At 49.2% G+C, this 13712-nt stretch overlaps 1 protein-coding gene across 12 annotated transcripts in view; it reads right to left on the bottom strand.

Annotated features, from left to right (window-relative positions):
- The window catches only part of ATXN1 (ataxin 1), a 456230-nt gene that overhangs the window by 19895 nt on the left and 422623 nt on the right, over positions 1-13712 (bottom strand). For all 12 annotated transcript variants that reach the window (XM_017957607.3, XM_017957606.3, XM_017957605.3 and 9 more), the window contains one exon: positions 7521-9552. In XM_017957607.3, the coding sequence (XP_017813096.3) occupies positions 7521-9392 (1872 nt within the window). In that variant the 5' untranslated portion in view covers positions 9393-9552. The remainder of the gene's footprint in view (positions 1-7520; positions 9553-13712) is intronic.

The raw sequence follows: 13712 nt of genomic DNA on the forward strand, positions 1-13712 counted from the left end.
GTGTGGTGGTGTGTGCCTGTGGTCCCAGTCACTAGGGAGGCTGAGGTGGGAGGATTGCTTGAGCCTAGGAGATCAAGGCTGCAGTGAGCTATTGTGGTGTCACTGCACTCCAGCCTAGGCAATAGAGCAAGATCCCATCTCAAAAAAAAGATGTGCCTTAAAGAACAACATAATATTCAGTGCTAAAAAGAAATGAGCTATCAGAGCAACAAGAAGACATGAAGAACCTGAAATGCATATCGCTAAGTGAGAGACGCCAGTGTGAAAAGGCAACATACTAGATGATTCCAACTGCATGGCATTCCGGAACAGTCAAAACTATGGAGAGAGTAAAATGATCAGTGGGTTCCAGGGGTTTAAGGTGGGGTGTGGGGGACAAATGGTTGATGCATAAGGGATTTTTAGGGTGGTACAGCTGTTCTGTATAATACTGTAATGCTGGATACATGACATCAGAAATTCATCAAAAACAGCATGTACAACACAGAGTGAACCGTAGTATAACTATGGACTTCAGTTAAAAATAAGGTATCGGTACTGGCTCATCAATTGTAACCAATCTATCATACCAATGCAAGATTTTAATAACGGAAAACTGTTATGTGTGTGGGACCTCTCTCTACTTGCTGTACACCTAAAACTGCTTTAAACAATAGTGCTTAATTTTTTTTTTTAAATGCTATAAACAACAATGGTTGGAGAGAATCAAAACATATCAGATGACCCAGTTGGGAGCACGTGTAGCACATAAAGTTTAAAGCAGAGCATTTTTCTCTCTCTCTTTTTTTTTTTTGGGAGAGGTACAAAGACCCACAAACAAAAATGCGGTTTGACATAGTTTCTCTGTTGGAGCCTTTCCAGCATCAGAACAGATAGGAAGTGTGTATTACCAACAACTGCGGCACAAATCCAGGGCTGCGCTCTGCACACAGGGCAGTCACCAACTATCTATTTTTTGATACGTTAGGATTCATCGCCACCAAGCTCGGCATGTTCAATGTTGGCAAGTGGGTCTGCCTTGGCTGCAAAGGGACTGACTCTACAAGCTCATGTGCCGCCTGCATGAGGGCCTTGGCTATTTTTAGGTACCAGCTAATCCATTCAATGCATAATGCTACCATCGATGACTCACAGCTCACAGCAGTCAAGCTAAAAAATAGTAGAATGAAAGGAAAGCCATCGGTAGACACCCAGTAAGTACATCATGATAACAACTGCTGTACAAGCACACACAGGCACACTCACACCCACGCCAGGACAGTCGGGAGGAGGAAATGGCACTGAATATTAAGCAGCCACCAAGTCAGGGAAGCAGTCACCTCAGGAGGTGCTGGGAAGCGACAGACGGCCCTAATAACACACAGAGCCTGGCATTTAGGAAAGAAGCAAAGGAACGTGTCAGCCCAGAGCACTTTACCAATAAATTTTACAACTCCACTGAGCAAATGCTGTGTACTCTTCAGAGAAGCTGAACCTAGGAAGGGTGAAACAGAAGGATGGGATAATATAGAACGCCACCAGATGGAAGCCAAAGGCTCCCTGACTGGGGCCATCCTGGGCAGGGCTGTCCCAGCGGACACGTCGCTAACAGCCTCTTGCAGAAAAAGAAGAGGAGCCTGGGAGCCCTTGTTTCTGCATTGGTTGTCTTACCTATCTGGAGGGCTGCAGCACCAATGCATCCCTCACGTCCAGTTCATGCTCAGAAATAAGACTGATATGCTTACGCAGGCTGGCATGACATCATTCAGCCTTACAAACAGGAATAGCGGGAAGGGTGCTCTCCTCGGCCACTCGCGGGACTCCACCCCGAGGATTACAGGCAGGGTAAAAACGGCTTATTGTGCTCATTGGAAAAGTTCAGCCTCTTTCTAGACTTTCATCAGCTGCCTCTCCTTCCAGAAATGCTTTTTAGAACATGAGGCCTTTGATTTATTTTTCAGCTGTGAATCACTTTCTCAGGGCCAGAGCCATCTAAGTTGAAGCAGGGAAGGGAAAACTAACATTGCACAAGGTCCTAGTGCTACTGATGAGTGAGGGATACGTTCAGACTCAGCTCTCTTCAGGGCCAGTTCCTGCATTTTCCAAGCAGCTAACCTACTTCCTACATAAGGAGGAGGTGCGAAGCCCCATCCTTGAGTCGCATTGGCTCCCACGTTGATGCTATCGCTTGGGGGGTCCCATCTGGGATGCGCCACAGACTTATGGCCTCAAACGTGGAGGATATTAAGTGGATTATATTTGGCAGTGAGGCTCAAGGGAAGTGATTCTGTCATCCTTTGGGACTCTCAACCAGAATCAAGGCATGCCAAAGTAGCAACTCTCTTCCAGGGTGGGGAACGTGCTATCACCTTTCACTGAAGAGGAAGGAGGCTTCCTTTGGTGCACACAGTAACAATGGACAATACCTGGCATTCCCCTTTCCTCCTACAGTATCTAGGTGGGGGCCTGGGGGATGCATAGACGCTTTGCCCGAGCGAGAAATGCTGCACCGGGCAGGGCAATGCCACAGGGATAGTGACAAACACGGAAAAGCATTTTTCTCCTACATTGCCTTGTCTGGAGCGTCAGCTGGGACAACACTGGGGGCATCTTTCCACAGTCTTAATGAGGAATTCAGCCCCTTAAAGATAATCCCCAAACTAAAACACCCCTCAGTTTTACACGAGATGGCTTTAGTTCCCACGAGGTCTGTATGCCGCTTAGCATGAGGTTCACGCTAAGAGGCATACATGAACATGTTCATCTTAATACCCTTCTTGGTTTTTGGTTAACTGATGCTAATCAATTTTTACAAGGGCTGTGCTGTTCTGGAAAGTATAAAAGTGAAACATTAAAAAACCGAGCAGTCTCGAGAGATTATCTCCTATGAAGAATCATATGTGGCCGGGTGCCGTGGCTCACGCCTGTCATCCCAGCACTTTGGGAGACCGAGGTGGGTGGATTGCTTGAGCCTAAGAGTTCCAGACCAGCATGGGCAAGATAGTGAAACCCTGTCTCTACAAAAAATATAGAAAATTAGCTGGGTATAGTGGCACACACCCATAGTCCCAGCTACTGGGGAGGCTGAGGTGGGAGGATCAATTGAACCCGTGAGGTTGAGGCTGCAGTGAGCCAATGGGCCCACCACTGCACTTCAGCCTGGGTGACGGGGCAAGACCCTGTCTCAAAACAAGCAAACAAATGAACATAACCCCCCCACCCCCACACACACACAAACAAAACTCATTTGCCTGGTTTAGAGAGGAGAGAGCTGCAGCTCAGAAAGGTGAAGTAACTTGTCCTGCCAGAGACCCAAAGCCGCACCCCTGGGTCTGTCACCACCATACCGTATCACACGGCTTTCCCTGGGGGTGTGATGTTGGGGGGGGGTCTTATGAGGTCAGGCATCCTCAAGAGTCTGTTCATGCAGGATTTCTGCCTAGAGTCACAATGCCATCTGTTTTGGAGAAAACCATCTCTTCTTCCACAACTTCCCCAATCAAATTTGTGATTTTGCTTAGTAAGCTCAACCATTTGCACATTTCTGAATTTCTCTGTGGGTGCGGTGTCAGCGATGCCTAACCCATTGAGAAGACCAGGAAGATTCTTCAGGCTAGAGGAGAGAACCCCTCAGGAAGGCACTGCAGAGGGAGAGGATGTAGCCTTTGGAACCTCAATTAAGTCCAGATATGAATTATCTCTCTCCCTCCCATCTCCCCCTCTCATGCTCTCTGTCTGAATCTCCGCTGACTCTGAACCTGTCACTTGTGGCAAACACAGCTGGTGGAGTATTTTAGCTGTGATGATGTCAGCCGATTTCTGATAGGCTCCTCGGCAAAATGACAGATCATTGGTTGCGTCAGGGCCTTGCACTTTTGTTTCTACACCGTGAAGCCCTAGCTGCCTTTTCAGCAGGTCTCAGCACACTTGCCTTTCTTTGCAGAAGCCCTTCCCGGCATGCAGCACAGCCACGGAGGCCCGACCCCACAGACCTGCGAACAGGCCCTGACAACACTTCTACCTGCTTGTCTGCACCCTGGCTGTCAGGAGAGGGACTTAGTGATCTCACTATGGGAAAAACCATGAGAACAGGGCCCTGACTTCATGGAGAAGCCAATTTCTCTTTCATTCAATCAATACTTTTGCAAAGTTTGGAGTAGGGAAAAACACACCTAGATTCTTCCCCCCCATGAACAGAAGAGGGCTGTAAGGGGCTGGGCGCGGTGGCTCGTGCCTGTAATCCCAGCACTGTAGGATGCCGAGGCGGGTGGATCACCTGAGGTCAGGAGTTCGAGACCAGCCTGACCAACATGGTGAAACCCTGTCTCTACTAAAAATACAAAAATTAGCAGGGGATGGTGGTGTGCGCCTGTAATCCCAACACTGTAGGATGCCGAGGCGGGTGGATCACCTGAGGTCAGAAGTTCGAGACCAGCCTGACCAACATGGTGAAACCCTGTCTCTACTAAAAATACAAAAATTAGCAAGGGGTGGTGGTCTGCGCCTATAATCCCAGTTACTTGGGAGGCTGAGGTAAAAGAATCACTTGAACTCAAGAGGCAGAGGTTGCAGTGAGCCAAGATCACCCCATTGCACTCCAGCCTGGGTGACAGAGTAAGACTCTGTCTCCAAAAAAACAAAAAATAAATAAATAAAAATAAAAATAGAAAAATAAAATAAAAATTTAAAAAAAAAAAAAATGAAAAAATAGAAGAGCCTGGGCTCTGCGGAGGCTGCCAGGCCTGCGAGGTGTGGCCCACAGCTGAAGTGTCTGCCTTCGTTCTCAAGCTGAAGGAGATGCTGGCCGGCAAGGAACCGGTCGCGTTTCTAAACAAAACCTCTTTTCACACTTGCCTCTGTTCACAAAAATGTTTTAAGGATTCTAAGTACCCTGAAAAGCAATGACTTTTCGCTCATGTTTATTTTCCGTGTTTCACCTGGGGTCTGTGAAGAGTCAACTTTTCTCACGGCAGTGCATTTTCTTTCTCCTAGTACCCACCCCTCATTCATGCAGGAAGTGAACAGCCACTACAGAGGGCTGGTGAGCTCTATTATTATGTCATTTATTTAAAAATCCTGATTTTTTTTTTTAAATCAAATCTTTGGGGAAATCTTTCTTGGGCCCTTCCAAAGACTGTAAACCTACAGTGACATCTCATAATACAAAGAAAAGTATTCAGGGCTAAAAGCTCTTGGCAATGCGGGGCCCTGACTTTGTGCAAGCCCCCACATCCTGTCATTCACGAGCAGTTCTGGAAAACTGATTTGGTCCTTTGCTCACTTGGGCTTTTAAAAAATGCTCAAAAAAGCCAGACATGGGGACTGGTGTCTGTAATCTCAGGGCTTTGGGAGGCCGAGGTGGAAGGATTGCTTGGATCCCAGGAGTTTGAGACCAGCCTGGGCAACACAGCAAGACCTAATCTCGACTAAAATGTTTTTTACTTTTTAAATTAGCTGGCCATGGTGGTATGCACCTGTGGTCCCAGCTACTAGGGAGGTTGGGGTGGGAGGATCGCTGGAGTCTAGGAGGTCAAGGCCACAGGGAGCTATGATTGCACCACTGCATTCCAGCCTAGGAGACAGAGAAACACTGTCTCAAAAATGGAAAAAAAAAAAAAAAAAAAAGCCCAAAATAATTCAAACCATTAATTAGTTTATCTTTTTTTCTTGTTTTATTTTATCTGAATGTCCCAAATAGCAGCTATTTCATGACTATTTTCAACTCAAGCTGGAAGGAGGCTCTGTCCCATTTGAGTGTTTTCAAATCCTAGATGGAAACACTTGTAGAAAGTGAGCTCGATAGCCAGGAAAGCTCTCAGCTGCAGGCTGAACCTACTGGACTCCCAGCAACTTGGGCAGTGAAAGAAACGGGCTGTGGAATAAATGCATGTAATCGATCTAAGAACCTGGAAACGGGTGGATTGAAGGAGCCTGTGGAAACTAAGACAGCTAACCATACTTCAAGTGACTCATCTTGGCTACAGATGACTTTACCCCAAGCCCAGCAGTTCACCTGGGACAGCCCTGACTTCTCAGATTGTATTAACCATGCTTTTACTTTCTGATGCTTTGATATTTTAGGGTCTTGCGGATCCCAGAGGTATAGTCTCTCCCAGGATTAGCTAATTCCTAGAAGCCTGATTTTCATATGCAAACCAACCAGTCCAGAGCTAATTCCTAGGAGCCTGACTTTCATATGCAAACTAACCAATCCAGAGCCCACTCCCCAACAGACTCCTATATTGGTCCATCACACTTGGGGCTCACTTTTTTTTTTTTTTTGTCTGAGACGGAGTCTTGCTCTGTGGCCAAGCTGGAGTGCAGTGGCCTGATCTCGGCTCACTGCAATCTCCGCCTCCCGGGTTCAAGCAATTCTCCTGCCTCAGCCTCTGGAGTAGCTGGGACTACAGGCACACACCACCACACCCAGCTAATTTTTGTATTTTTAGTAGAGACGGGGTTTTACCATGTTGGCCAGGCTGGTCTCGAACTCCTGACCTCTGGTGATCCACCCGCCTCAGGCTCCCAAAGTGCTGGGATTACAGGTGTGACCCACTGTGCCTGGACCTTCCACCTGTATCGATCACCCCAGCACCAGCCACCAGACAACAAGGGACAGCCCCTATGCCCCAGAGCGCACTGGAATTATCCACTCTAGCCAATCCTAAACCTGTTTATCCTGCCTCCCATGAAAACCACAATAAAGGCTGTTGTCTGCCATATTTCCCCTCACTCTCTCCGCCTCCTGACCCACCTGGTGCTTTCCCAGGTGCCCCCCACTTTATGGTGCTCTACACTTCTTGGTGTACAGCACCCCTTCCTCTCGGGATCAGAGAGTATAACAAATTATCTCATCAAAGAGAGTTGTCTCCTGATCTATCTGTCGGCCTTATCATACCTAAATAATAGTAAGACATTATATATATGTTAGAGACGGGGTCTTGCTATGTTGCCCAGGCTTGAGTGCAGTGATAGTCACAGGTTCAGCCACAGCTCACTACAGCCTCGAACTCCTGGGCTCAAGTGATCCTCCTGCCTCAGCCTCTGGAGTAGCCGGGACCAAAGGCATATACCACTGCGCCCAGCATCCATTTTAAAACATGGATGTTGCAATGGAATGTGATTGCTTCAGCACCTAATCCACTCACTCCAGCGGCATCCTCTGTCTTTTCCTGGTAGGAAAAAGTGCAGAATGACCGCTGGAAGGACCTGAAGTCCAGCAGCCTTTCCTAATCGGGGTTCCTCATCCTAACCACAGAATTCAAGAAACAACTAGAGTGGTGAGTTTCTGAATTGTCTCAAGGACTCCATAACTAGCTGCACTTTCCATGCATGGAGATGAATTCATTACACACAGCAGAGGTCATGGGGAAGTGGGGCTTATTTTTTCTAGAGAACGCAGTTGGGAAAGGCCAAGTCTAAGGTCTAGGTGTACCTGAGAACCCTTAATCCTGCCTCATAGAAGCAATTCGTCTTGCCAGGAGATGACGACGGCGTTGCGGTGTGGTGTCCCATCCCTGTGCCACCCGGGCCAACATTACCTGGGCTCGGTGTTCCCCGACGGCGAACTGTATCACGGCCACACCCGGGCTATGGCTGTCTTCGATCCTCTCCACGGTGCTAGAGTCGATCTTCAGGTCGTTGCTTATCTCTGCGCTCTGGATGAAATCTTCTGTTTTTAAGTCTTCCACCTTCTTTAGCTCCCCGTTGGCCAACTGGATGATGGAGCCTTTCATGAAGTAGGGAGGCAGAGTAGGGGGAGCCGCCGCTGGGGAGGCCACGGACTGCACCACGGGCAGGTGGATCTGGGCCTGCACCATGGCTGGGTAGGCGGACTGGGTGACCAGGGCCTCGGGGTTGAAGTTCTCGCTCTTGGGAAGGGCGGTGGTGACGAACGTGTGAGGCACTGCAGCAAACTGGGGGGATGACGTGACTATGGCCGGGGCTGCCCCCGACGCTTCCATGTCAGTGCTGCCCACCGGGATGAGCAGGGGCTGTGTGCCGGGTATCACCAGGTGCTGGGGCAGGCTGCCGGCGTAGGTGATTGCTTGCTGCTGGCCGCTCAGGTAGCCGATGACAGGGGGTTGAGTCCCTGCGTAGAAGGCCGTGGCTGGCAGTCCCACCGGGAGTGGCTCTGAAGCACTGTGTGTGGTCTGAATGACCGTGTGGGGTGAGAGCGCATAGGACCGGTGGCCAGGCTTCCCTAAATGCAGGCCGCTTTTGTCGTTGAGGGTGGAGGGGGAGGCCTCGCGATGAGTGGCCTGTTGCACCTCCAGGTCGGCCGCGGGCGTGTTGCTGTTGGGCAGGACCATCACAGAGGTCCGGACCCCTGAAGGATCACGACTGCTGTAGTCTGAGGGGCTCGGGTGAACCACCACGTGCCTGGACTCGTACGGGTGAGGAACCGACTTGCCACCTGCCTTGCCCAAGCCCAGGTCGGCCGAGGACGGGGCCCCATACCGCCGGCTCTTCTCCATCTCACCGTTCAGGACCTCCTTGGCCTGGATGGCCTGCTGCAGCCGGCTGCTCTCAGCTTTCTTGGTGGCCTCCCGAGGGACAAAGTGGCTGCCGGAGTCGGCGTATTGCATGACGACCTGGGAGGGGGGCCCCAGGGTGAGCGTGTGTGGGATCATCGTCTGATGGGGGTGGAGGTGGACGGGGATGGCCGGAGGAGAGGCGGTGCGGCCGGTGCTCTGCGGAGAACTGGAAATGTGGACGTACTGGTTCTGCTGGGCGGGTGGGGGGGACCCTGGGGTGATAAGCCCTGGAGCCCTGCTGAGGTGGTGCTGCTGCTGCTGCTGCTGCTGCTGCTGCTGCTGCTGCTGCTCAGCCTTGTGTCCCGGCGTCTGGCTCAGACTGCCCATGTTGGCCAGCAGAGTGGAATAGGCCTCCAGCTGGGAGCGCTGGGATGGAGTGGTGGCCCCGGCGGCCGAGGCCACCGCACTAGTGACGGGGTTGGCGGCTGGGGGGATCAGCTGTGACGGGATGAAGCTGGCGTAGGTCCCACTGTATTGGGAGGACCCAATGAACTGGAAGGTGTGCGGCAGGTGAGCGTACTGCACGGGGGACACCGGGGTCCCCGGCTGCGGCGTGGCGTACGCGGCGGGCAGCGTGGTGGCCACGGGGACAGACCTGGGAGCGCTGGGCGGGGAGTAGTCCAGCCCTGTGGACAGTGCTTTGTGTAAACCTATTCCCTGTTGTAAACCAAGCTCCACCGAGGTCCCTGCCGGCCCATGCCTCCCGCCCCCGTGGCCCCGGCCACCAGGGTTGCCCGGGAGCCATGCTGTGCCCTCCACCCGGTGGTTGTCGCTGGGCAGGGCAGGGGCCTTCTCCTCGGAGGACCGGCTGGTGGCGGGGATCTCGCGCTTCTTGGGAGGCAGGCATTCGTTGCTCCGCTCTTGGTTGGATTTCATTTTTCGCCGTCCCCCCTCCACGGTGACTGTTTCACTGTCTGGCTGGCTCTGATTTTAGTCTGATAAACGGAAAGTCACATTTGATTTCTGTAGGGGATCCAGGCTCTTCATGAGGAATCATCTCCCCGTGGGTACAATCCGCCAACAGCAGCTCTGGATGCTGGGAAAGGGAAGAGGGCAGTGACAAAGGGAAAAGGAAAGGGAGGAGAAAGGGAAGGAGGGAAAGGATATCAGAACATGAGCACCGGGGAAAGAACATCTTTGGCAAGATTAAGACTAGGCCCTGGACTCAGTGTGAACTCCCCAAACCCAATCCTACCCCAAGCACTGAAGCAGATAAAACACTACCCAGCACTTTGGGAGGCCGAGGCAGGCAGATCACGAGGTCAGGAGATTGAGACCATCCTGGCAAACATGGTGAAACCCCGTCTCTACTAAAAATACAAAAAAAAATTTTAGCCAGGTGTAATAGTAGCCTGTAGTCCCAGCTACTTGAGAGGCTGAGGCAGGAGAATCGCTTGAACCCAGGAGGCGGAGGTTGCAGTGAGCCGAGATTGCACCATTGTACTCCAGCCTGGGCAAAAAGAGCGAGACTCTGTCTCTAAAACCAAACCCAAACCAAAACAAACCAAACCAAAACAAAACAAAAAAAACACTAGCCATGGCAGCTGCACATCGCAAAGGAAGATTATGAAGACACTGGGCAAGTGAACATTCTAACACACACATTTTTAATGGAGTTAACAACTCCCCTAAGATGTTCTCAATATCCTCTCTCCTTTGTTTTTTTTCTCCTTTTCTTTTCAGAGGGTAGATGATGCAGTTCTTAAATTTCCTTTTCAGAAATGTTGGTTCCATTTCTCACCTCTCCTTCGCCTGGCTGGAAAATAAAATGAAGCCTTTGGAGAGCATGACACCAGCTGGACCCTGCCCTCAGAGCCAGGCATTGAGAAAAAGCAGGTTAGCAGTGAAAGTCCAGAACAGTCCTTGCACTTGATTTCTGAATCCTCATCTGCCAGAGCCACTACTCTCCAAGATTCCCCTTAGCTCTGGGTCCATACTGGACCTACGATTTCCTCTCCCCGATACACACACACACACACACACACACACACGCCAACTCAGCAGGGGCCGCCAGAAAGAATCCTGCTCTCTGCAAGTTTCAAAAGTATTCCCAGTAGAGTCACTAATATGATAACAGAGTGAGACTGTTAAAAACTGAATTTGACTATGGCTAAAAAACACAAATACCATACAAAAATAGGGCTAGTGCACTGAAAGTTTTCTTAATGGGTTACATGCTTGGTTTGTCCGTCTCTCTCTTCCTTTCCAAGTTGACTTTGAAGTTCCCCTTCACACTGTCCCCTTTCTCCTTGGAAAGGAACAACTCACCATTAACACTAGAAACAACAGCTCTTTCAGACAGATCAGATCAGTGTGTTCAAACCTGGACATACAAACGGTGACCCTGAAGCCAGTTCTTATGGACAAGTATCTCAGTCTCTTACTAACCACTGAAGTCGGAGTTATCGCTGCTGTGTGGGCAAACCAACGCCCAACAGACAAGAGGCTGAACATCAGTGGAACTGACATGAACCACGCTAGCAAGCAGCAGATGTGATTGCTTCTACAGGTAGCAGCTGTAGGTATGCACAGCGCACGTGCTGTGATCCTGAGAGCTGTGGGATTGGGCTTTGGGAATTCTATGCTCTTGGGTTTTGGTATCTCACATCCAGACTCTCTTTTCAATGATCTGATTTTCTTTATTTCTTTGGAGAGATGGGGTTTTGCTATATTAACCAGGCTAGTCTTGAACTTCTGGCCTCAAGAAATCCTCCTTCCTTGGCCTCCCAAAGTGCTAGGATTCCAGGCGTGAGCCACTGTGTCTAGCCAATAATCTGATTTTAAAACAAACACAATAAAGTGGCAGCCTTCAGCATTCAATCCTTGTCCATGCTGAAGCAACAGTGAAATCCCTATTGAAACACAACCCCTTTTCTCTCCTCTGCCCTCCTAATTTGTAATTTTTTTTGGAGGGGGCAGTGATTTTGTTCTTTTTTCTTTCTTTCTTTTTTTTTGACAAGGTCTTGCTCTGTTGCTCAGGCTGGAATGCAGTGGCGTGATCTCGGCTCGCTGCAACCTGTGCCTCCTGGGCTCAAGTGATCCTCCCACCTCAGCCTCCCAAGTAGCTGGGACTACAGGTGCATGCCACCACACCCGGCTAATTTTTGTACTTTTTGTAGAGGTGGGGTTTTGCCATGTTGGCCAGGCTGGTCTTGAATAGGTCTCAAGTGGTCCACCCACCTCAGCCTCCCAGTGCTGGGATTACAGGCGTGAGCCACTGTGCCTGGCTTGGAAGGGGCAATGATTTCATGGCCCTTGTTGGTTTTGCTCCAACATCATCAATGAACATCACAGTGAAATGACAAATGACACAACAGAAAGTTCTCAATCCTTAATGTTTTGTGAGCAGATATCTAGGAAGGCAGAGGTTTAGAAATTTGGTGTCTCAATATCAAAGGACATTTCAGTAAGAATAGAATTTCTCATATGACAAGAGAGGAGCTTAAAGACTGGGATGGAAATGAAAAATAAGGTTAAAAAAACCTAAAACACTGATGCTGAAGAAATGAAGTGTTGAAGGAGTAATGTCACTTAGTTTTTTTTTTTTTTTGAGATGGAGTGGAGTCTCACTCTGTCACCCAGGCTGGAGTGCAGTGGCGTGATCTCAGCTCACTGAAACCTCCGCCTCCTGGATTCAAGTGATTCTCCTGCCTCAGCCTCCTGAATAGCTTATAGGCACCTGCCACCATGCCTGGCTGATTTTTGTATTTTTAGTAGAAATGGAGTTTCACCATGTTGGCCAGGCTGGTCTCGAACTCCTGAACTCAAATGATTCACCAGCCTCAACCTCCCAAAGTGCTGGGATTACAGGCGTGAGCCACTGTGCCCCGCCAACCTAGGGTTTTTGTAAGGCTCAAATAACTGTGTTCTGTACAGCCTTCCCTTGTAAAAAGCACAGCACATGATTTACACTCAATACTTGCAAATCAATTACAATGACAGAATAAAATTAAACTACAAAAGCATCAAAAAAGTTGCCCCTTTTGACTGTCTGATAAGAACTAATAATGAACTTTTATTTTTAAATTTCAAGAATCACTCTTAAGAAAGGGAATGCCAAAACGCTCCCACATTTCCATACCAACCAGAAAGGAAAACTCATGCGTGAGACCTACTACTCAGAGAGAACCGGTCCAGGCGCCCCCTGCTGGCCCTCCTGTAGCACTGATCCAATAAAACCCCACAGGGTTTCGTGAGGGATATTCATGCAACAGTGATATGTCAGAATGCAAAATGAGAACATTTGCATATAGTAGGCCCAGCCAGTAAGGGAATAGGTTAATTAGCCCAAGGCAGCACTAGGGAAGAAAAAGCAGCGGCATAAAAGTCCTTTCAAAGCCAAGTAAAATGTCAAACACATTCAGGAAGGGTCTATTAGCAATGCAAATGTAACATTGCCTGTACAATTGAATGCACAATACACAAAACTAGAAAACTCCTCTGAAGGTACTTCTTGGGGAAGCCAGCTTTCGTAAATTTGAAAGAGAATGCTGACTTGGTTCTCAGTAGTGCTCAGGTTTAATTCTACTGTTTATTTGAGAGACATCGGTTTAGTAGGCCCTGAAAACTCACTGGGCTGGTCTTCTGCTAAATGATTGCTAAGATATATCGGCCTTAACACACAAATCCAAATTTATTCTTCTGAAAAGTTATCCATTGATAAACAGCATCTTTTCCAGAGACTGTCAATGAGAAATCAAGGACACAATGATTAAGACAGAAGCTGCAGCGACCGGGGGTCAATCTGTTAAAAATTTCCGCCCATCCTCCTCCTACATTTAGGACTATTTAGCAGTGCAGCACGGAGCAGACCGGGCTGTCTTAACGCTGAGGTACGTGTCCCTTCTCTGGGCCCCCCCGTAAGCTTTCAGTACAGATAAGGGGAAACCCTAGGGTAGAGATCGAGTCTTGCTGTATTTTCGATGAACCACCAGAGGGCGCCCCAGGATGGCACCACATTCCTGGTCTATTGGGTGATTATGGGACGAAAGAACAGAGAAGTAACTTATGAAGGTGGAAAAGTAGATCTGGAAAATAAAGAAGAGGGAAAAAGAAAAGAAGAAAAAAGAAAAATGGAAAGTGGAATTTCTGCTCTTAGAGTCTCCAGTTGCAGACAACTGGCCTCTGTGTCCTGAATCGCCCTCCCGGGGCCCCTGAGGAGTTTATCTCTGGAAGCACCTGCCACAACAAAAAGAT

This window comes from Papio anubis, chromosome 6 (genome assembly GCF_008728515.1).
Source record: "Papio anubis isolate 15944 chromosome 6, Panubis1.0, whole genome shotgun sequence".
Lineage (NCBI taxonomy): Eukaryota > Metazoa > Chordata > Mammalia > Primates > Cercopithecidae > Papio > Papio anubis.